Source organism: Rhincodon typus, chromosome 2 (genome assembly GCF_021869965.1).
Source record: "Rhincodon typus isolate 14 chromosome 2, sRhiTyp1.1, whole genome shotgun sequence".
In the NCBI taxonomy this organism is placed as follows: domain Eukaryota; kingdom Metazoa; phylum Chordata; class Chondrichthyes; order Orectolobiformes; family Rhincodontidae; genus Rhincodon; species Rhincodon typus.
In genome coordinates this window covers 127,309,868-127,335,462 of record NC_063333.1, presented here as the reverse complement: position 1 = coordinate 127,335,462, position 25,595 = coordinate 127,309,868, and the positions used below count along the sequence as shown (strand labels likewise).

The following is a 25,595-nucleotide window of genomic DNA, read 5'->3' as shown; positions in this document are numbered from 1 at the left end:
GCGTCAGCTTTTTCAAAGTTAGAAGTTTAAGGCAACTTAATTCTCATCTCTCAGCAGAAAAGCATCTTCTGTGCAATATATTTCAGACCGAGGACATAAATTGGAAGTTATACTTGTATTTTCTCCTTCCAGAATTATTAAGAAAAACGATTAAAAACAAACTTCAAACCCATAATCAGTGTGTGTTAATGGCCTGATGTGCTAGTGTTTGGAATAGTGTGTAGGCCACAACTTGACGATGGCCATTAAGCACATCTGCACTACAGCTAAAATGAAGAAGATACTTTCTGCTCCATGTGCTGCAAGCCAGTTTCTGTCAAACAGAAGCAGCAGAAAAGAATTCCAGCTAAACTGCAAACTCTATATCACATAAATTTATGGCTACACATGACTGTATGGGTTAAAAACCGAAAGAACTGCAGATGCTGTAAATCAGGAACAAAAACAAAGTTGCTGGAAAAGCTGAGCAGGTCTGGCAGCATCTGTGAAGGAGAAAACAGAGTTAACATTTTGGGTCTGGTTTTCTGAGGAAGGGTCACCGAACCCGAAACGTTAACTCTGTTTTCTCCTTCACAGATGCTGCCACACCTGCTGAGCTTTTCCAGCAACTTTGTTTTTGTTGTTGTGTTAACTTTATGGGTTGGTTGGAATTCTTTTGTAACATTCTTTTGTGATCCGTGTATCTCTTTAATTTTTTTATCTTGCTTGGACTCACTTCTTATTTATAATCCATGTGTATGTGTTTTGCATTACCATTTCTTCTGGTGTTTAATAACAAATAAACTCACTCTTATGTTAGCTCAGGAAAGCCTGATTAAATTGGCTCCTTTTAAAGTTCCTTTAGTCTGGGTTGAAGGCATAACCCAGAGAAGGGATCCTTCATAAATTAACCAACCGAGGATGTAGATGAAATGAACAAACATAATTTTCTCTTAACATGGCTGTGCAGCTCTCCTTTTCTAGTTCACGTTTATGCAAGTGGTTGCTTATCTTCTCTATAATTATTGTTGCTGAAAGCTTTCCCACCGCCAAAACTTAACTTACAGTCCTGACATTGCAGTGTTTATCCTTCTCTCCTTTTTGAACAAGGGTATGATATTTGTAATTCTCCAGTCCACTTGGGCCAGTCTCCTCTGAGGAGGATGGGAAGAATGTGACTAACACTTTCATAATTGCTACCTTTACTTCCTTGAGCAACTTATGATGGATGGGTGACTTATCCAGTTTAAATAATGCCAGCCTCCCTGGAACTTCCTTCATCTATCTTTATCTCATTCATTATCCATACAATCTCCTAACCTCCTACTGTTTTGGCAAAATCATCTTCTTTGCTAAAGATTGGTGCAAAGAACCCAAATTCTTATCTCCAGCATGCCTCTGCTTCCATGAACAGATCCTCATTTGGTTGCTAACAGGCTCCTTGGCAAATCTATTTCTACTAATATCCCCTTTAATCTTAACCACTGATCTATTCTCATTGCTTCTCATTTCATTTTTCACTCTACTTTTGTATTTTTTGACATTCAGTGTGATTCTTTCTTGTATCTGCTACACTCCTACTTTTTCTGATTCATTTTACACTCTTAACGTCTTCCTCAACAAGAATACTCTGACTTAGCTTGCCCTCTATTTTCTCCTCATGGGAATGAATGTATCTAGACTGAACCAAAATGACTGCTTTAAAGACTGCAACTTACCCCATTATATTTCTGTGTTACAGGCTTTGACTTGAATTCATCAAGGCCAGATTGCTCCTCAATTAGCCCACGTCCAGTTAATTATTTTACACATTGTTGCTCCTTAACCATCTTCATTATTGATGCAAACCTTACAGCACTACCACTATTCCTGAGCTGCTCCTCATTGTTTAAGTCTGTAAAGGGAAGCTCATGGTTATATCAGGATCAATTGAGGCTCTTAGATGCGTAGTTAATGGCCATTATAGGTCATCATCCTGCTAAAATTCAACCAGCAGGGGACAGGGCGGAGGCAAAGAAGAAAGCCCGAAACGTAAACCTAGACATGTTTGGAAGTGGACTCCCAGGCGAATACCTGATTCAATGGTATTCCGAGCCCGATTGAAGGACCCAGGATTAAACTTTTTCACCCGCAACAGGATTGCCAACTGTACATTGATGTCCTGGACTCTCTGGGAATTGAAGATAAATCTCTGGGTCAGCAACTAGAGAAAGATTGCATTTCTTAAAAAAAACTTTCATTTATCAGTTATAAAATTTTGGAGTTGAGGCGTGGGGAAGAGTTTTCTTCATCAACAGTTCAAATTAGTCTAGTTGGCTCACAAGTGACTGTCCTGTTTTGAGGAACAGAGGTTCATGGCGCGGTTCGAGGTCTGTTGTCACGTGAATAAAATCTCTAGGAATATTTTGATAAAACAAACAAAGGCACGACTTAGACATTCAAAAGTAGGGCCTCGGACAGTATTATAGAAGAGAGACCTAGGGATTCATGGAAACATCGAAGATAGGAGCAGGAGGAGGCTATTTGGCCCTTCGAGCCTGCTCTGCCATTCATCACGATCATGGCTGATTGTCCAACTCATTAGCCTAATCCTGCTTTCTCCCCATAATCTTTGATCCTATTCACCCCAACTGCTATATCTAGTTGCCTCTTGAATACATTCAATGTTTCAACATCAACTACTTCCTGTGGTAATGAATTCCACAGGTTCACCACTCTTTGGGTGAAGAAATGTCTCCTCATCTCCGTCCTAAATCGTCTACCCTGAATCCTCATACTGTGACCCCTGGTTCCGGACACACCCACCATCGGGAAAATCCTCCTTGCATCTACCCTTTCCAGTCCTGTCGGAATTTTATAAGTCTTTATGAGATCCCCCCCTCATTCATCTGAACCTCAACGAAAACAATCCTAACCTAGCCAATCTCTCCTCATATGTCAGACCTGCCATCCCGGGAATCAGCCTGATGAATCCTCACTGTACTCCCTCGAGAGCAAGAGCCTCCTTCCTCAGAAAAGGAGACCAAAATTGCACACAATATTCCAGGTGTGGTCTCACCAAGGCCCTGTCTAACTGCAACAACACATCCCTACTCCTGTACTCGAAACCTCTCGCAATGAAGGCCAACATACCATTTACCTTCTTTACCGCCTGCTGCACCTGCATGTTTACCTTCAGCGACTGGTGCATAAGGACACCCAGGTCTCACTGCCCACTCCCCTCTCCCAATTTACAGCCATTCAGGTAGCAATCTGCCTTCTTGTTTTTGCTTCCAAAGTGAGTAACCTCACATTTATCCAAATTATACTGCATCTGCCATTGATTTGCCCACTTACCCAACTTGTCCAGATCATGCTGAAGGATCTCTGCATCCTCGTCACAGTTCACCCTCCCACCCAACTTGGTATCATCTGCAAACTTGGAGATGTTACATTTTGTTCCCTCATCCAAATCATTAATATATGTTGTGAATAGCTGGGGTCCCAGCACTGATCTCTGTCGCACCCGACTAGTTAATGCCTGCCAATTTGAAAAGGACCCATTAATTCCTACTCTTTGTTTCCTCTCTGCCAACTAGTTTCCTATCGATCTCAATACACTTCCCCATTGGGTGCATAATTCTTTGAAGTTTGCATCACATTTTGATAGGGTGGTTTAGCATGCTTGCCTTCATTGCTCAGATCTTTGAGTATGGGAGTTGGGAAGTTATGTTGAGGTTATACAGGACATTGGTGAGGCTTCTTCTGGAATACTTTGCCCAGTTCTAGACTCCCTGTTACAGGAAGGATAGCATTAAGCTGGACAGGATTCAGAAGAGATTTACCAGGATGTTGCTGGGAATGGAGGGTTTAAGTTATATGGAGAGGCTGGATAGGCTGGGACATTTTTGACTGGAGCGTAAGAGGATGAAAGGGGACCTTATGGAGGTTTATAAAATAATGAGGGGTGTACAGAAGATGAATCGCAGGTGTCTTTTCCCTAGGGTGGGGGATTTCAAGACCAGGGGCATATTTTTAAGGTGAGCAGCGAAAGATTTAGAAAGACATGACGGGCATTTTTTTACACAGAGAATGGTTCGTGTGTGGAATGAATTTCCAGAGGAAGTGGTGGATTTGGGTACAGTTACAACGTTTAAAAGACAATTAGTTAACTACATGAATCAGAAATGTTTGGAGGAATATGGACCAAACACAGGCAGGTGAGACTAGTTTAGTTTGGGACTATGGTCGGCATGGATTGGTTGGATTGAAGGGTTTGTTTCCATGCTGTATAACTCTATGATTAATATATCGAACCATAGTTGTCAACCCTACCCAGACAATGCCTATCAATCCTTTGGCCTCTGTGCATTGATACAATGAGAACCTCAGACACAATGGCATCACCTGGAGCTCAGGAAAACCATGCCCAGTTTACATACTTGTCTCCTTTACTCTTGGCGATGCTGATAAGCTTCTCGATTCCTCCTGAATCTCGCAAGGCCTTGGCATTTTCCATGTTTTTAGTGATCACTTCATGCAAAGCACAGCAAATGGCAGTTATTGTCTCATCCGAAATGGTTTTGCTGATTGCAGTGGTGCCAGTGCCAGTGCCAGTGCTGCCACTGCCTCCAGGAAGACGGTGGACAAGATCTCTCATGGCATATTTACCTTGGTGAGAAAGAAAAGAGACAGAGAAAGAGAGAAACATGATCGATCACATTTGGAAGTATAGAGCACTGTTCAGTGTCTCCACATAGCAACAAATAAAGAACACGGACGTACTGGAGATGGTACATACGTAATCCAGAAGGTACTCAGAAACAGAAGGCAATATCTCTCAGGAAATACAGAGCAGACTGGGGCTCTTTTCTTGTGTGGACAAGACCAATGATAGAAATGTGGGTTTGAAATTAACATGAGGGTTAGAATGACTGATGCTGCTGTGCATCTAAATAAGGCTGAAGGGTGGTGGCTTGTAAAATGCAAAGCATGGCATATTTGCTGCTGCCTCCTGGCCACCCAAGATTTGACTCTCATTTTAGGGGGGATAGTTGAGGTTATTGGGTGGGCCACTCACTCCTGTGCCTATTGAGGTCCTTAAATGCCCCATCAGAACACTACGGTGGATCAAGTCAAATGGACAACCTGGCAGCTTTCATTAGGTGGGGTGATTACAGGCAAAAGGATGGTGGGATTTCAACTGGGGTATTCCCATTAGAAGCATCTGTCCCCCACTTGGTCATATGCACTACTGCTTTAAAACTTTCCACTTGACATCTCAGATGTGGCTCCCCAACCGAATCAGTGGGAGCTATCAGCAGGACACTGCAGATACCCCTAGGTTTAGATTTATTCGAGCTTCCATAACCTTCATAAAACCTGAAATAAGAACTGTGGATTCAGAAATTCAGAAACAAAAACAGAAATTGCTGGAAAAGCTCAGCAGATCTGAGAACATCTGTGAAGAGAAATCAGAGTTAAATTTTCAAGTCTGGTGACCCTTCGTCAGAACTGATGGTAGCTAGGGAAAAGTTGGTTTTTATGCAGAAGAAAGGGTGGTGGGAGGGAGTAAGGAGTGGTGATAGGTGACTGGGGATAGAGCCCAAGGAGAGAGAAGAACAGTTGGACAGACAAGGAGTGGATAACGATCTGGCTAGGAGGGTGAATAGTTGTTAATAGGGACTGTTAGGGGTTAACAACGGATTGTGTGTAATAGCAGACTATGCGATCACAACGCCTGGTGTGTGGGGGTGAGGGCTAAGACATAGGAGAGTTATTGAGCTCGATACTGAGTCCAGAAGGCTACAGGGTCCCCCTCACATGGTCTGCTGTTCTTTTCCACTCTGGGGACTTACTGCAGTCCCTGAAATGGCCACCATTTGAACCTCGCACTGGAGGGACTACAGAACAGTCTGATTGGTCAGCATCTCTCTCAAGTGGAACTTGCCCCCCAGTGGAAGTCTCACCCTGAGCCAATGAACATCTCACTGGTGTAAGACGGCAAGGATAGCTGCATTTCTACGGGCTGGATCCCAATCAATATAACTCCAGCCCTACGTTACATTAATATGTTCACAAATTTACCTTTATTTGTTAAAATCAAGCTAAAGACCCCACTTAATGGCCAATCCTCTATTATTCTCTAAAATAATTAGATGTCTGCCATGCTTCACCTAACGCACAAGATTTACTACAAAAGAACACTTTAAAAATACCTTATTGATTGTAAAGTGCATAAGGATGTACTGAGACTCATGAATGGCACAATATAACAGCAAATTCACCCTAAATTACTTTCAAAAACTCTTTTGTTGTCTTTGAACCAATTCAAATCATTGAAACTAAATCCAAATCACTAAAATAGACTGATATTTATTTTTATTCTCATATTTGGTGCTTGTGGGACCTTGCTGTGAGCAATCTGTCACATTTACCGACAGAATACAAGAAATTTCAGAAGTCATTCATTGGCAGTAAAGCATTTTCAGCATCCTGAGGTCATGGGTACAGCAGTGTAATTTGAAGTTCTTTTTAAATCTCCTTCAGCAAGCTGAAATAGCACTTGGCAGACCCAAAAATGCTGATAGCAGACTTTAACATCTCCAGCAAAGATTTCTTTCAAGCTTTGTGCTAGTCATTGATAATGGGTGTTATAAAAACAGGTTGAAGAGTAAGGTTTCAGCCAAAGTGATTAATTAATGGTTCTAGTGAGGATTTGCCTGATAAACCTGCATTTACGTAGCACTGGTAATGCAGCTAAATGTCATAAAGTGCCTCATAGGAGTGTGAACAAAGTTTGATGTGAAGCACTTAGGAGACATTAGGACAGGTGACCAAAAGATTGGTGGAAGAGTTAGTTTGTAAAAGCGTCTTAAAGGAGGAGAGAGAAAAGCAAAGCATGAGCGAGGGAAGTTCAGAGTTTACAGCTAAAAGCAACTGACAGCATGGCCTTTAATGGCGGAGTGATGAATATCAGAGAGGCTAGAATTAGAGGACTGCAGAGGTCTCAGAGTATTGCCAGGGAGGCGGTTTTCACTTGTGGCCAGAAGGGTGAAGCCATTAAGGAATTTGTTTGAAAAAAAAGGTTTTAAAACTACGCAAGTGAAGAAATGGCAGCCAGAGTAAGTGGGTAAGGTGATGATTTAATTAGTTTGGGTTATGTTTTAGGCACCAGAGTTTTGCATAAGCTTACGTTTATAAAGAGCGTAAGGTGGGAGACCAACTTGAACTTTTAACTAGTCGGGTCTCAAAGTGACAGGTACAGATGAGATAAAGGGCTTTTCTTCCAGATTACAGGCATATAATTGTCAACACCACTCTTCCAAATTATGACAGCATGTATTTCTCATTTAGTTGCCACAGAAACATAAAGGGATTCGTTCTTCCACCCACCAATGAGCTCCTTGTTTCTGACGTCCAAGGCCATATTTCGTAACGCTGTGGCAACAGCACACACCACACGGTCATTGTCTATTCGCAGCAACTCCACAAGAATGGGCAAACCCTTCTCCTTCCGAACTGCAGCACGGATGTATATAGACCACTGTGAATGTAAACAGCAACACATTGGCAACTAAAATCAGAACTGTTGTTAAAGACTGGCCAACAACTGCTATTTAGCTGCAAAGGTATAGGCTTGAGGCCTGCAGCCCTTAATTTTATCAGTCTATTTTATTCTCGCATTTAGGAACATAGAACACACAGCACAGTACAGGCCCTTCATCCCACAATGTTCTGCCGACCTGTTATCCTACTCTAAGATCAAACGACCCTGCATACCCTACATTTTACTATCATCCATGTGCCTATCCAAGAGTCGCCTGAATGTCCCTAATGTATCTGACAAATTTAATTTATGCTTTGCTCTTGATTTTAATAGAATCTGTATTAATTCTGAACTTCTAAAATAAAAACCGAAAATGCTGGAGAGAAATAAAGTTAATGTTTTGAGCCCAAAATTAATTTTCATATTATATCAAGAGTATGCATGGACTTGAAACATTAACTCTCCATAAATGTTGCCAAACCTGCTGAGCTTCTCTCACACGTACTGTTTTTATTTCAGATCTCCAGTATCCACAGTGCTTTCTTTTAATTCAATTATTAAAAGGTATGTTGCAGATCTTGATTTAAGGCTGAGTGTGACTGAGCTTTGATTAAGTCAAATAACTAATCAAATATGTAACAGTAATCTGTTGTAATGTTATTAACAGTGGATTTATTTATTTCCCAATGGACTCTTTTACTTGGTTTCCCTGGTGATCAAAACAGGTCATTTTAAGAAACAAAATCAGACAGTGTTGAGAAATTCAGCAAGTTGAGCAGCATCTGTGGAGAGAGAAACAAAGTTAACATATCGCACTTCTTCAGCATCCACTTTTTCAGTTCTGAAAAAGAAAATCATATCAGACTTGAAATGCTAACTTTGCTTCTTTCTTCTCAGATGTTGCCGGATCTGCTGAGTTTTTCCAGCATCCTCTTTTCTCACTTCAGATTTACAGCATCCATAGAATTTTACTTTTATTTGTTCATTTTTGGGAGCTGGTCTTTTGTCTGAACCAATATTAAAAGTTCAATTACAAGCCAGCACAATGGATAATCTTGCACATGGAAAGATCAATTTTGGTGTGGAGCCAGGACATGGAGTTTGGTTGGTGGACAGTAAACCTGATTGATAGCAAATAGGAGACACCTTCGAAAGGATGTGTAAACAGCCAATGTCCATAAGTCCATAAAAAGTAGAGCAGAAGTAGGCCATATGGCCTATTGAGACTGCACCACCATTTGATGAGATCGTGGCTGATCTCCACTCAAGTCCACTGTCCTGCCTTATACACGTAAGCCTGGATTCCCTTAATGATGAGAACCAAGTCTATCTCAGCCTTGAATGGACTTAAGGATCCAGCCTCGACGGCCCTCTATGGTAAAGATTTCTACAGATTTACTACCCCCTCATAGAAAAAAAAATTCTAAATGCACGATTTCTCACTCTATGATTGTGCCATGATCCTAAACTTTCCCACAAGGAAAATAGCCTCTCCACATCTATGCTGTTAAACCCTGTAAGAATAAATATGCTTCAATAAGGTTTCCTCTTATTCTCCTAAACTCTAAGGAGTACAAGCTGAACCTACCCAACTTCTGTTCATAAGAAAATCCCTCCATATCTGCAATCAACCCAGTGAACCTTCTCTGGACTGCCTCCAGTGCTAGTATATTTTTCATTAGAAAAGCAGCTCAAAATTATTCACAGTATTCAAGATATGATCTGAGTACTGTCTTGTACAGCTTTAGCAGGACTCTCTACTCTTATACTCTGTTCCTTTTGAAACAACGGCTCAATTCCATCTGCTTTCCTCCCTATTACCTGCTGAGAATGTATGCTGGCTTTTTCTGATTTACACAAAAGCACTTGACAGCTTTCTGCAGTCTTTCTCCATTTAAGTAATATTCAGCGCACTTTTTCTTGTCAAAGTTTATAAACTCACATTTTCCAATGTTATACTCCATCTGCCAAGTTTATGCCCAAACTCTGAAGATTCTTTGTGTCATCTCACTACCTGCTTACCATCTTGGCAATCAAGCCCTGCAGAGTTTGGAAGTCTTGTGGTGCATGTGTGAAGAATTTGATAAGGACTCGTGGTTGTTAGATTCTCATTGTGAGAAAGTTTTGATGGAGGGCTCAAAAGTCTGGAATGGAGCCAGATATTGGACTTGAACGGGGACACCATCCAGCATTGCTGTTAAGTGGACTAATCAACTACTGAACACCACGGAGGAAGGAACATCACTTTCGTGGCTGACTGGAGAGTCAAATTCTGTGCAATGTTGCTTGGTGATGTAATGAACTGTACCATTTTAGGGAGCTGGCTTGATAAACTAATTTTGGGCTACTGTTTGTGCTATAATAAAGTTCTCTCCCTGTCTTTAGATATATAACAGGAGCTGAGTGGCCCTGGCGGAACCCAAACTGGGCGTCACTGAGCAGGTTATTGCTGAGCAGGTGCTGCTTGATAGCACTGTTGATGACATCTTCTTCTATCACTTTACTGATGATCGAGAGTAGACTGATGGGGCGGTAATTGTCCAGGTTGGATTTGTCCTGCATTTTGTGTACAGGACCATACTTGGGCAATTTTTCACATTGTCGGGTAGATACCAGTGTTGTAACTGTACTGGAACAGCTTGGCTAGGGGAGCGGCAAGTTTTGGAGCACAAGTCTTCAGTACTATTGACGGAATGTTGTCAGGGCCCATAGCCTTTGCAGTATCCAATGTCTCCAATTGTTTCTTGATATCACGTGAAGCGAATTGACAAGTGGCAAGTAACATCCCAGCCACATAATTCCATCCAGTGACTATCTTCAATGAAAGGGAGTCTAACCATCATTCCTTGACATGGTATAACCACTACTGAATCCCTCACTTGGTTACCGTTGGCCACAAACTGATTAGAACTAGCGATATAAATACTGTGACTGCAACAGGTCACAGACTAGGAATTTTGCAGCAAGAAACTCACCTCCCTACACTTCAAAGTCTGACAACCATCTACAAGATGCAAGTCAGGGATTTGATGGAATGCCCCACTTGAATGAACAAATGCAATGCCAAAGACACTGAAGGTGCTTGTCACCATTAAGGACAAAGCAGCTTGCTTGATTGGCATTACATTCACAATATTCATAATATCCCTCCACCACTTAGTAGCAGCAGCGTGACCATCTATAAGGTGAATTGCTGAAATTCCCCAAGGTTCCTTAGACAGCACCTTTCAAGTACCATCTCGAAGGACAAAGGCAGCAGCTATATGGCAACATCATCACCTGCAAGTTTTCCTCTAAGCCACTCACCACACTGAAATATGTGGAAATATATCACTGTGCCTTCAGTGTCATTCAGTCACAAATCCTGGAACACCCTGGCATTGTGGGTCTACTGACAGCAATTGATGGCAGTGGTTCAAGAAGGTAGCTCACTACTGCCTTCTCAAGGACAACTAGGGGTGGGCAATAAAAGCCGGCCCAGCCAGCATTGCCCAGATGCCAGAAGTGAAGAAAATATTCTTGGGGAGACCAAATCTAGAGGACCTTGTACTATGTAGGCATTGATCCCCTGTGATAAAGAATTCCACAGATTCCATGAGTATTGAGAGACATGTTAGTAATGTTAACAGATTCAATAGGGTGACAACTTCCTCTGACAAAGGAATCAAGAATGAGGGAGTGTATTCTTCAAAGTTAAGCCAGGCCATTGTGGAGTGAAATCAGGAAGAAAGCAGTCACTGAGCAGCAGAGGGATTTGGTTTAGTATTGATCCACTCTCTTATTGCTTGCCTGAGTCCCAAGTCTGGACTGGAACTATTCCAGCTACGACCTCAAATTTGGTCAAAACTACTGACCAACTTGTCTTGGGAGCTTTTACATGAGTGGACTGAAGGGTTCAAGTTACAAGGAGAGGTTGGATAGCTGGACTTTTTTTCCCTGAAGTGTAGGAGGCTGAGAGTGATCTTATAGAGGTTTATAAAATCATGACAGGCAGAGATAGGATGAACAGCCAAGATCTTTTCCCCAGGGTGGGGGAGGGGGAAGTTCAAAACTACAGGGCATAGGCTTCAGCTGAAAGGGGATTTAAAAGGAACCTGAGGGGCAACTTTTTCACACAGGGATTGGTGCGTATATGGAATAAACTGCCAGATGAAGTGATAGAGGTGAGTACAATTGCGACATTTAAAAGCCATTTGGACAGGTGCATGGACAGGAAAGGTTTAGAGGGATATGGGCCAAACACTGGCAAATGGGATTGGTTCAGTTTGGGAGACCTGAAGGGCATTGACGAGTTGGACCAAAGGATCTGTTTCTGTGTCGTTTGACTCTATGGAGCTTTCCTGATGGCAAGTAAAAGTTCTGCTTAAAGTTTTGGCATTCCTGACAAAACATTCATTAGCATTAGGGTTATGAGGAAAAAGGCAGGAAAGAGGAGTTGAGGATTATCAGATTAGCCATGGTTTCATCAAATGGCAGTTGCAGACTTGATGGACCAAATGGCCAATTTTTGCTCCTATGTGCTGTGTTCCTGTGGAAACTTAAAGGTTGTACTTGTTGGGAGCATAGAAAGATCCTGGGGCATGGATGACGGAGATTGGGTTGATGAGGGGAGAATCACAGTAATAAGGGCAAGAGGCACCAGGAAGGGTGGTGGCTGTATAATTTGGCTTTACTGGTGCATCATGTGCGGTTGAGAAGAGAAGATTGGGAGGCTTTTTCACTCAGTGGTTGTAGATATCCATTCTCTCCTTTAGCACAGGCATACTCTTCTTGTTGTCCTGCAGTCTACTTCTTCTGTCAGGTATACCCCACCAACTATTCTCTGGGCACTTTCCTGCTGATTACACGCATTCCTCTGCTGCAGAAGGAGAGGAGCATTAAGAGATATCAGCACAGGTACATGAGCACCATGTCTGCATCGAAAGTTACAGTATGAGATGTCAATCCCTAGACCTGTGATTGACTGAGTGCTTTGCCAATAGGAAGAATGTGGCCTAGAGGATGTTGGGTGTTAGAAGTTCTGAATGTGAGGTAGCTCAGTATTGTCAAAAAGTACAGTTGATGAAAACCAATAAAGCATTATATAATTCATGTGACTGTGATACCTGTGAGTTCATCCGAAGCCATCTTTTGTGTTTGTGCCCTTGTCTCACACCAAACATTTTGGTGAACGTTATGTGTATGTTCATCTAGTTGTGAGGCAAGGTCAGTTAGCCACTAAGTGTTGTAGCTTCTCTTTTGCTTTGAGTGTGAATGCTAGCAGATGGGTGAGAGGCGGTACTGCTGTGGTGCCAGTACTGCTACAATAGTAGCTGCAATGGAGCGACAGAGATTCACTCGTTGAGTATCTGATGGAGTGCCTGGCACCAAATCTCATGTGTAACAGTCCTCTGCTAGTGCAACCTTACAACACGCACTCACTCACACTCACAGAGGCGTGAAGTATTCAGTTATCAATGGCACACACCCTGGCAGAGTACAGCAGATCATTCATCCTCACATGACACTAGAGCCAGGTTCTTGAGTCTCCTCTGCTGCCATAGAGTCATAAAGTCATACAGCACGCAACAGACCCTTCGGTCCAACTCTATCATGCTATCAAGTTTGCCAAGCTGAAATGAATCTCACTTTCCTGTGTTTGGCCCATATCCCTCTAAACCTTTCCTATTCATGTACCTGCCCAAATGTCTTTAAAATTTTGTAACTGTACCTGCATCTACCATTTCCTCTGGCAGTTCACTCCACACATGTCATTGCCAGTTGGGATGGCCTCCTCTTCCCATTCATAATGGAAAGAACCTCCCTTTCCTTCTGGGCAGGCTTGAGGAGAAACTCTAAGTGAAGTGAAGTGTTGGCTGTGTGACTTTTATAATGGCACCTGCAAGTTGGAGCTCTCTAGGTCAGGCGGAGTCGGAATTTCCTGTGGATCTACCCATAAACTTGCTGTTTTACCCATTCATGCATCTTCAATGAGCTAAGAAAAAGGTAATAGCATGAGAAAACCTGACCCTTCCCCCGAGCTCCTGTTTTTAGTCCCGCCTCCACACTTAGCCTCAGAAAAACAGGCTCTATGCAATCTTTAAGTACCACAGAGTTAGGACTGAAATAAAATTTGGATCAAAGCATACAGATGTGATTGAAGCCTCATTTTAAAGCCATCTGTCATTTTTATATTTCCATTATCAAATTTAATGTCCGTATTATAATGGAAATTGTCAGTGTAAACTTGCCATGTTGTGACTGCGACTGCCCTTCAGTACACAGCTCTACTGCTGATGACAAGATATAAATGCAGCGTGACAAGATTTTTTTCCATTGTAAATGTAGAGATATAGAATTTATAATGGAGATATGAAAAAAGACAGATGATATGTCTTCAGAAAAGGAATGGTATTGTATTTGTGCACTCCAAAGTATATTATTATAATGATAAGTTATTTTGCTGCAACAGGGCTTTAATTTATTAAAATATCATAGCACCCATTAATATATTCTATTTAGAAATCAATAGATGTAGCACTGCAGTTTATTAAAGACTACGGTAAGGCATTAGCATGTCCCAGTGTTTTATTGCAACATTATTTTTCACTGTTTCCACCTCCTACTTTAATTTAGCAGATGCTATTTTCATGGCATTGTTTAAACTGTCACTTTGACTTACTATGTCAAGTATCTCTGGTCATCAACAAGGAATCTTGCATGGAGCACAACGTAACATTTATTACTTCCACCATTGTGATCTATGCATGTAGTGTGTACCATCCACAGGATGCATTACAGCTTGTCTAGATTTCAGCAGCACTTCCCAAATCCATGGCTGGCCTCCACTATCCAGATGGAAAAGGGCAGCGGAAGGGTGAAAATATCATCACCTCCAAGCTTCCCTCCAAAGCACTTAGCACACATACTTGGAAACATATTGATGCTATTCCTTTGTTTTTGTTGTTGCTGTGTCAAGATCCTGGAACTTCTTATCCATCTGCACTTTAGGAATGCATACATCACACAAATGCAGTTGGTCAGCAAGGCAGCTCGGGATAGGTAACTGGTGATACCTGTAATCCCAGGATTAAACAAAAGGCACTAGGAATGCAAGAAACACAACCTGTAATTTAAAGATTTTACCTGATGAGCAGGGCAGCCAGAACTGTTGAATACTTGAATGCTCAATGACTACACTGTGACAACGTAAACTATAGACTCTCGTGGAACTGTGAACACCTGCCAAAATCGTACTCCATGGTCTAATGCTGAAGGACAAGTCCTGTCTGTTGGCTGTGTGGATCATCTCTCTCAGGATAATTTTTCACAGCTCTGGACAACCACTTGCACGTTAGAGGTGCCTTTTGGCCACAATTAATTACGATGCTGAAGATTAGCCTGATTTCCAAGTTCCTGGTGAATTCTGAAGCTTATATTTGCCGCAGGCTTGTGTTATTGCAATTATACATCTGCATTCTAGAGGTTTTACAGAATACAAGTCTCAGAAAAATGATGAGAGGACAGAAATAAAGCTGATAAATGATCAATCATCCCCAATCACTTGATTTTCATTTTTACATTAATTTCAATATCCCAAAGTCAGAATTACACCCAGTGAGTCAAAACTGGTGTAGTCTTCATCCGACTGGACAAAGGCATACATTAGGGGCTAAAATTTTGGCATTTTTTTCTATCAATATAGACTCTGATGTTGACTTTCATATTAGGCATTTACCAATGTAAACTTGTCATATTCTAATTAAATACTTCCATCACTGGTGACACTGCAACAATTCCACGGGCAAGAAGTTTCAATTACTGTGTGACATGTTCACATGGGTATGTCTTATTGTGAAGAACTGATAATGCAAAACGTTGAGAGGAAGTGTACTACAGTCAACTTTTCCTTCTTTGGATGGCAATTATTACAGTATGCTCAATTATTTCTTTTCCTTTAAATGTATTGTTCTGAACATAAAATTAACTTATCATTTTTTTACTTGTCCATGGAATGTCAGTGTCACTTGCTCAGCCAACATTTATTACCCATCCCTAATTGCCATTGACTTCCAAGAGCTATTTCAGAGGGGCGGTTAAAAGTCAACCAGCGCTGTGTGTCTGGAGTCACATGTGGACCAGATCAGGTTAGGATGGCAAATTTCCTTCCCTCAAGGGCAGTATTGAAGCAGATGGGTATTTATGACAAACAACAATATCCACATGATCACAATTAGGTGAGTTTTTAATTCATTATTTTTAAATGTAATCCAAACTTCAACATCTGCTATGATGGGAAATGAAATGGGAATGAAAAGGGAAATGAAATGGGAAATGGTCCCACAGCATTAGCCTAGATTAACTCTAGTGACATGACGATTACATTAATGCCTTGCATTGAACAGAAGGCAATTTATTTTTAGCAATGCCACTGCCCTTAAGCTGTATAATGTGAGAAAACCAGGTGAGGAGGGAGAATTAACTTCTCGCTTTTTAACTTCCTCTTGATTGGTCTCAACTAATATTTTTGTTTTATTTTTATCATGAGTTAAAATATAGTTTACTAGAAAGTGAAGTAGCAATTACCAAAGTTTACTTGAGTGAAAGAAAGAGAAATTTTGTTACCTGCTAAAACAGAAAAAATCATAAAAATCATGATGTCAAACACACACATCAGCAGAGGTAATAAAGTTAAAAGGGGTAATATTTAGTACAGAGAGGGAAAACAAAGGTTTGCAGTTAAAGAACCCTCAAAGTCCTGACACATTGTCACGTTAACTAGTTGTCTCCAAACATTTTAAATAGTTTATTTGAATTTAAAAGCAACCCAGGATCTATCCCTAAGAAAATATGGAATTAATAGCATGTTTTAGTGCTCTATAAATCTATAACCAAATATACATATACTTATTCATTTTGTTCTCTACTCACCAAGTCTCAGTGGGACACTGTAGATTGTCTGCCAGTGCCTTGAAGGCAGGGTTGGATTTTGAGATTGTTACAAATATACAGCCCATTAACTGGGTGTCTGCGAGATGGCTGTGATATTTGACTTTGCTAATCTTAAATTAGGAGAATGCTGCCTCACAGAGGTATGTGGAGTCAAATTTAAGTTTCACTTTAAAAGCACAGGAGATGCACTGGGAATTTTCCTCTGTTTACCAAAAAAATTACTGAGCCTTGTTCTGACTCTCAGTTTAATATCATTTTGCACAATATTTATCTCCATATTAACTCCTCCACTGCTTGTTAAATTAAATATCTGATGGGATTCAGTAGTCAATCCACCAATATCTGCTTGAAGGAAAGGATTTGAGACAAACATGATGATTTGTTCCATCACATCTACTTCCTGAAATTACCTGTTGAATTCCTCTGGTAAATTTTCCAAGTATGCGCAGAAGTTGTCTGGGGGAGCCCTTGATCAGCACATATTAAAAGTGCACTAAATTCAGCGCTGTAGCCTTATTTGCCTGTGTTAGTTGGCACAGTTGGAATGTAACACAAAGAAAATTGCATGCACCACTTTTCTTATTGATATTCATAACCAGAGCATTTGCTGCAGCAGTCCAACAGAAAAAAGCCCTTTGATTATTACAGAGATAGTAGGAACTGCAGATGCTGGAGAATCTGAGATAAATTCTGAAGAAAGGTCTAGGCCCAAAACATCAGCCTTCTTGCTCCTCTGATGCTGCTTGGCCTGCTGTGTTCATCCAGCTCTACACCTTGTTATCTCTCATCCTTTGATTACTACAGTAGGTACTCACCTTAAAGCCCTTTCCATTAACTCCCCAGGTGAAAATCTTTTGGTTTCATTGATGTGTATGTCACAATCAGAACTGTGTGGATGTAACCCTGCAGTCTTCTCCAATTTTTTAGTCGATATTTTGAAGCTATCAAATCAGATGCCATCAATCCTCAAAATAGGGCATCCTGCTGATGTCTTTTTAAAGGATGAATTTAGAACCTGAATCTAAGCCCCTTACTATGCACATTGCGAACATTTCTGGGATTTTCAGAGAAAATTATGAACCCATATTGAAAATTAGGAACTGTTTTGATATACACAGGAAAGCTATTTTTATTGGCAGAGTTTTTATTGTAGATAGATCTCAGATAACTGGCAAAAGATATTGAGGGGAGATAAGGAGATTTATTTAAAACCACAGTCTGGAATATATTGCTTCTAACGTGGTGGAAGCAGAAAGCAAGCAACAAATTTCAAGACGCAATTGGATAAATACTTACAAATGCATGGTTTTGGAGCAAGTGCAAGATAAAAGGACAATTTCTTCAAAGAGCAAGCACAGGTTTTGGGTGAATGGTGTCTTTCTGCATTGTTTGATCGGAAACATTTTCTGTATCAAACCCGTTCAGAGATGTTATTGCACATGTCCGGAACAGGTGGGACTTGAGCTCAGGCTTCCTGGCTCAGAGGTAGGGACACCACCACTACACCAACACAGCCCTCTGTATATGATTGCAAGAAAGGAGCGTACAGAGATTTTTGGCGTACAGAGATCTTTGAGATACAGAGGATCTTTAAAGAGTCACTGGCAATCCCCTTTAGTAATTGATCAGTAATCAATTGATTTAGTAATCAATTGATAAAGGTCAAGATCTTCCACTGCTTAATGGCCAGGGTCAGGAATGAGGCTCTGATTTTTCACTGCCCTTGCCAATGCCTATTGAGGATTATTATTAAAACAGGCCAATGACGGCAGAATCTGACCATCAAACTGATGCGTGGCAGATGGAGTTTAATTTAGATTATTGTGAGGTGTTGCATTTTGGTAAGGCCAGAACTTGTACAGTTAATTGTAGGGCCCTGGGGAGTGTTACTGAGACCTAGGGGAGCAGGTACATAGTTCCTTGAAAGTGGAGTCACAGGGTGGTGAAGAAGGCGTTTGGTCTGGTCAGAACATTAAACAAAGGAGTTGGGACGTCATGTTGTGGCTGTACAGGACATTGGTAAGGCCACTCTTAGAATATTGCATGCAATTCTGGTCACCCTTCTATGGGAAGGATGCTGTTAAACTTGACAGGGTGCAAAAAAAAAGCAAGGATGTTGCCAGAATTGGAGGGTTTGCGATATAGGGAAAGGCTGAATAGGTACAGGTATTTTTCTGATACACGATAGTTGCATTCTTGTGCAACTTTGTGCTATACAATATCGAGCTATAGAAAATCACCATACAATATCGCATTATAGGGAAATCACCGTAGAAAATCGCTATACTGTACAGTGGAAAGTTTGCGTTAACCAAACTGTGTCCACTCTTCTTCAATCTTGTTACAGCAAATTCGCTTTAACGAAACACGCGTTATAGCAGAAATACCTGGCGCATTTTTCTCTGGAGTGTTGGAGGCTGAGGAGTGACCTTACAGAGATTTGTGAATTCATGAGGGGCATGGATAGGGTGAATATTCAAGGGCATTTTCCTAGGGCTGGGGAGTTCAAAACTGGAGGGCATACATTTAAGGTGAAAGGGGAAAGATTTAAAAAGGACCTCAGGGGTAACTTGTTCATGCGGAGTGTGGTGCGTGTATGGAATGAGTTGCCAGAGGAAGTGGTGGAAGCTGATACAATTACAACATTAACAAGATAATGGATGGGTATATGAATAGGAAGGGTTTAGAAGGATATGGGGCAAATGCTGGCAAATGGGACAAGGTCAAATTGGGATGTCTGGTTGGCGCAGACGAGTTGGACTGAAGAGTCTGTTTCCATGCTGAATGACTCTATGACTCGCTGACCAATGTTTTCTCCTCAGTCAACAACACTATAACAGATTGTCATGTCATTATCACATCACTGTTTGTGAATTCTCTTTGTGTAAAATGGCCAGCCGTGGCATTTAGAGGTATCCAATCCTTCTGATATAGAGAGGAATAAAAACAAAATAATAGAGAAGAAAAGAATAGCAGAGAATTTAAAAGGCTAAGGGACTAGTCAATAATTTCTTACTTATAAAATCATTACATTTCGATTGCTTTATTTAATCATTTATATTTAGGCATGTGGGAAGAGAATTCAGACAATCAGCACCTTAAGCCTGTTCTTCCATTTAATTAAATTGTGGCTGATCTGTATCTTAATTCCATTTACCCACTTAGGTTTTGCCACATTAATACCCTTGCTCAGCAAAAATCAATTAAATCAGTCCTGAAATTTTCAATTGACCTAGTCTCACCAGCTTTTGGAGAGAAAGAATCAGTACAGATTCCACTCCTCTCTGACAGAAGAAATGCTTCTGATTATATGGCCCTAAGACCACAGGAGCAGAAGTAGGCCATTCATGCCTCTGAGTGTGCTCTACCATTCAGTGAGATCATGGCAAATCTGATAACCCCTAAATCCACTTTCCTGCCTTTTCCCCATAAACCAAGACTCCCTTACTGATTAAAAATTTGTCTACCTCAGTCTTGAATATATTAGAAGACCCAACCACTACAGTTCTCTGTGGTTAAATTCCACAGATTCACTATCTTCTGAGAGACGAAATTCCTTCTCATCTCTGTCTTAAATGGGTGATCCCTGACTTCCTCACTCTGTGATTATGTCCTCTGGTCCTAGACGCTCCCACAAGGGGAAACAAACACTTTGCATCTACCCAGACAAGTCCTGAAAAATCTTCTATGTTTCTCATTTACCTAGACTCCAATGAGCACAGATATCACTGCAGCGTGGTCTAACTGTAATTTTAACATTATGCTCTTTGTTCTAGATCCCTTACTGAAGGGAAAAGTTTATATGTGTCCGTGTATCAATTCCTTTAATAATATTATAACACCTTAATTAGATCACTTACTCATTTTCTATGCTGTAAGGATTCAAAGCCTGGTGCATGCAACCTGTCATCATAATTTAATCACTTTAGCCCAGCACTATGCTGGTGAATCTATGCTGCTCCTTTCATCTTCTTTAGTTGCTCTGGGCTCATTTTTTGTCCAAGTTTTTATTGATTGTTATAGAGTCACAGAGATGTACAGCACAGAAACAGACCCTTTGGTCCAACTTGTCCATGCTGACCAGATATTGTAAATAAATCTAGTTCCATTTGCCAGCATTTGACCCATATCCCTCTAAACCCTTCCTATTCATATACCCATCCAGATACCTTTTAGATGTTGTAATTGTACCCGCCTCCACCACTTCCTCTGGCAGCTCATTCCATATATGGACCACTTGCTGCATGAAAAAGTTGCCCCTAAGATCCCTTTTAAATCTTTCCCTTCTCACCTTAAACTTATGCCCTCTAGTTTGGACACCCCCATCTCAGGGAAAAGACCTTGTCTATTTATCCTATCCATGCCCTTCGTGATTTTATAAACCTCAAAAGGTCACCCCTCAACCTCCGATACTGCAGAGAAATTAGCCCCAGCCTATTCAGCCTCTCCCTATAGCTGAAACCCTCCAGCCCTCGCAAGGTCCTTGTAAATCTTTTCTGAACCCTTTCAAGTTTCACAACCTCTTTCCCAAAGCAAGGAGCCCAGAACTGCACACAGTTTTCCAAAAGTGGCCAAACCAATGTCCTGTATAGTGCAAAATGACCTCCCAACTCCTATACTCAATGCACTGACAAATAAAGGCAAGCATCCCAATGCCTTCTTCACCTTCCAATGTACCTGTGATTCCACTTTCAAGGAATTATGAACCTGCACTCCAAGGTCTCTTTGTTCAGCAACACTCCCCAGGACCTTACCATTAAGTGTATAAGTCCTGCCCCGATTTGCCTTTCTACAATGCAGCACCTCACATGTATCTAAATTAAACTCCATCTGCCATTCCTCAGCCCACTGGCCCATCTGATCAAGATATTTTAGAAGAAATACGATTTTCCTTTGCATTTCTGATTTGGCGCCATTTTCCTTTGGTCTCTTTGTGGGTTGGGAGTGCCTCATGTACAAAATGCCCTGGCTGAGTTCTGGTTACCCATTTTTAATTCTCACAGAGATAGGTTCTTCTGTTGCTTAACAATTTCACCTGGTGGTGCAGGGCTTTTGAAGCTCCTTAAAAGCATGTTAGTTTGAGAGTTTATGAAGAATGTGTATATCCTGCTAAAGAGTTTGGAACCTACTAAAAGCTGAGTGTGAAGTGTTTTCACATATTCAAATGTCTCTATTGGTGTTGCATTATAATGTATTTGTGTCTTTGGTGGAATGATTCATTGTAGGTTTCTATCCTGAGAAGTTACATTGATCTTTACATTTCCCAGTCGCATGTATTTGTTCACATGCATTACATTATTTTTTCAAAGTCAGAAAGCAGCATTATGCAGTGGAAATTGTAGCAAAATGTCCTCTCAGCCTATGTTGCCAGCTTTTCTACTATATAGTAAATGGCTCTGGCTGATTAAATTTAAGGTTTAATATTTAAAAAGATCTAACCATTTGACCAGTTACTTAATGCTTCTGATACTTTTTTAAAAAAAGTCCCCACGAGTGAAAATATAGCCACCTGTTCCCTTACATCGATTGATAGGCTTTCTGCTGAGAAATGACATTAACAATAATCTGCTTCTTATATACTGGTGGACATTATTAATGCTTGGCTGAGTTTCAAGTCCTAATAGGTTTCAACGCAGTTGCTGTTCCATTAGTTTGAGAAAGAATGTCAGTTTCAAAAGTTGTAATATCAGATTGTTCCTTTGACATAACACAAACTAATAGGATTACAAGTTTTGCAAGGTTTCTTCCACATGGAAGAATGCAATTTTTATATTATTGAAAGGAAAGCATTTATCAGATGGTGAGAGGTTTATTCTTTTCCCCTAAGGAAAGTAAAGCAATTTCCATTCGCAAATCTGAGAACTGTATATAGTACATAGTTGATGAGCCGTGATGGTGGATTCCCGGGGGGGTGTGGGGAGCATACAGGTCACATGAGTGATTTGAAGGGGCATAGGCTGGTATGGCATGTAGATGAAGGGCTGATGCAAGGTAGGCTGAGGTACAAGGGACCGTTGATCAATGTTGGGACCTGAGATACTGTGTTGGAGAATTGAGGCGGGTCTTCTAGACAGCCCACTTTTCATGCATTGCAGTGTGAATTTCAAACTATGCTAAGTATCTCTCTCTGGTATGCAAGAGCAAAAATAGTGTGTGAAGTAACACTCAGCTCAAGTGCGCAGTGTGAGTCATGAAAGTGCAGTGGTCTGGTTTTTCCACACCCAAAAAAAAATCTGGTCTGTCACGTTTGGCGTTATTCCTAAACTGAGGTGTACCTTGATTAGCTACAGGCTTTTAGGATGTATTTGACAAATTGATTTTCCCACCCCAGATTTATCCTCTACTACATGCCCGACTCTTGCACTGATCAAGGGAAAATTTCTTGTCTACAACAAGCAGGAATCTGATGATGGTGAGCATTGTCTACAAAGTAAGAATCATGTTTAGTCTGTGTAAATTGATGGCATCAATTTCTTCTCTTTGAATAAATATCACGACGTGAACCTTTATGGAGATTATAATACAACAGCACCCAACACAGCAGAAACAAAACTGAGTTAAGAAAGTTTAATGGATACAGGTTAATCTCAATGGTGATTTGAAACAAAAGTGAATACTCTCATAGCAGGACATAATTTAGAAGGGTCACGAATTCTGCTGGCTAAAAGATTCTACTAATTCCTAACCCCTTATTGTAGCTAGCACAGCAACATGAAATTTCAATTGTACAGCTCAAGTAACTTATCAAAATGTTTCAATGCACTTTTCAGGAGTGCAAACAAAAAAAAATGAAACTGAACCACATATGGATTGATATGAGGACAGCAAAGTTGTGGAATATTTGAAAGGAAGAGGTTGAGCTAGTGAGACGGAATAGTTCGGGAAAGGGTTTACAGGAATTAAGGGCAAGGCACATTAAGTCCTGGTGGAGTGCAGAAATTCGATGATGCACAAGATACCAGAATTGGTACAGACCAAAAATTTTGGAGGGTTGGCTGGTGAAGGTTGTAGTGATAGCGAGTACCGAAGTTATGCAAGGACTTGATAACCACAATAAGAATTTTAAAGGCAGGAAAAACTGCACATAAAGTTTGCAAGCATAATTTTAAATGGCTTACCTTCCAGCTCCCCGCAGCCAAATTCTGTAAGGCTCCTGCTGCCCCCTCAAGGGTATCTGGATTTGAGCATTCTGACAAAAGTGTGAGGTAGGGTTTGACTATTGAGGGATGCCACAGGAGCTGTATGCCCTTTGGTGGGTCTGTTGCTTCTGGAAGAGGTCCAACACCATCCCACTGAGAAACAAAGAGGGAAAACAAATTAAATCTTCATGATGCGTTGTGGCAATAATTTCTTTACCCAGCACAGAATGTTGGCCATGCCACTGTACAAAACCCACGGGTGACAGACCACTGTTTTGGACCACAGCTCTCCGGGAGCTGAGTATTCAGTTACAAAGACAATCTAGGAGTGGAGAAGAGATAAAATGTGCAGTGATTTCCCATTGGGGAGAAAGGGAAATTTGGATGTAAAAATCCTGTCTGCCTAACTTCTTCAAAATACTTCATGAAAAGACCCAGAGGAAAGGGGATGAAGACCACTTCCACGTTATGAAAGACAAACTTTCACATCTGTTTTGCAACACTTTCCAAGTTCACACCGAAGACGGATCCACGTGGCTTTTAGCATCTCAATCAAGAACATCTATTTGACCTCAACACCCAACTGGAATGAAAAAAGACATACATTAATAAATATCTTAATCTGATTTTCAAGTTACTGGCTTCCTCCCAAGTTCAGAAGATTTATCAATCTTTGAACCTCCTGAGCTAGGCCCATAACCAGACCTCCCTTTTGTGTTTGAGTCACTCTTTCAAACCCACCGACCACGTTGCCCATTGTTACCAAACTGATGTCTCTTTTGCCACCATTAACAGCACTGGTGCAGATAAAATACATACAAATTTCCACTGACTTCAAACAAAATAAGAAATTATGAATGTGGGAATAAGTACAAGAACAGGAGTGAACTGTTTAAACCATCAAGCCCATTCTGCTATTCAATTAGATCTTCTCTGATCTGTAGCTTAACTCCAGTTATCTGTCTGGGTAACTTATCTTTATGCTTTCACGAGATGTGGGTGCTGCAGGTAAGGCCAACATTTGTCACCCATCTCTAACTGGCCTTTAGCTGTGTGGCTTGGTAGGCCAATTCAGAAGGCAGTTAAAAGTCAACTCCATTCCTGTGGGCTCGAAATATCATGTAGATTTAGACCAGATGAAGATGACAGATTTTCTTCCTAAAAGACATTTGTGAACCAGATGAATTTTTACAACAATTTTTAAAAAATTCATTAGGCCATCACAGGCTCGGCCAGCACTTATTGTGTATTCCTAATTGCCCAGAGGGCAATTAAATATCAACCACATTGTTGTGGGTCTGGAGTCATATGTAGGCCAGAGCAGGTAAAGATGGCAGTTTCCTTACCTGAAGGAAATTAATGAACCAGATAAATAAACAATGGTTTCATGTCATTAGACTCCTAATTCCAGATTTTTAATTGAATTGAAATTCTGCCATCCGCCATGGCAGGATTTGAACCTTAGTCCCCAGAAGAACCCAGGGTCTCTTGGATTAACAGTCCAGCAATAATACCACTAATTTTGTTTTTATTCATTCATGGGATGAGGGCATTGATGGCCAGGCTGCATTTATTGCTCATCCCTAATTGCCCAGAGGGCAGTTAGGAGTCACATGTAGGCCAGACCAGGAAAGGATGGCAGTTTCCTTCCCTAAAGGATATTAGTGGTCCAGATGGGTTTTTCCCCGACAATTGGCAATAGACTCATGGTCATCATTAGATGACTCTTAATTCCCAATTTGTTTTTTTTAATTGAATTCAAATTCCACCATCTGCTGTGGCAGGATTCGAACCCAGGTCTCATGGATTAACAATCCAGTGATAATACCACTAGGCCATTGCCTCCCAGTTGATGATAGTTCAATGGTTACTATTATTAAGATTAGTTTTTTATTATCATAATCCATATTTATTGAATTTACAATCTACCAGCTACCACAGTAGGATTTGAACAGATGAACAGTTATGTCAAAAAGGAAGAGACATTTTGCTCACCATGAGGTCTTGGTTGTAATAAC

The 25,595-nt window shown here is 40.9% G+C and overlaps 1 protein-coding gene across 2 annotated transcripts in view; it reads right to left on the bottom strand.

Moving 5' to 3' along the window:
* The window catches only part of ctnnd2a (catenin (cadherin-associated protein), delta 2a), a 459,985-nt gene that overhangs the window by 32,522 nt on the left and 401,868 nt on the right, over positions 1–25,595 (bottom strand). For both annotated transcript variants that reach the window (XM_048615969.1, XM_048615976.1), the window contains 3 exons: positions 23,557–23,730; positions 7,354–7,504; positions 4,401–4,629 (listed from right to left, as the gene is read on the bottom strand). In XM_048615969.1, the coding sequence (XP_048471926.1) occupies positions 4,401–4,629; positions 7,354–7,504; positions 23,557–23,730 (554 nt within the window). The remainder of the gene's footprint in view (positions 1–4,400; positions 4,630–7,353; positions 7,505–23,556; positions 23,731–25,595) is intronic.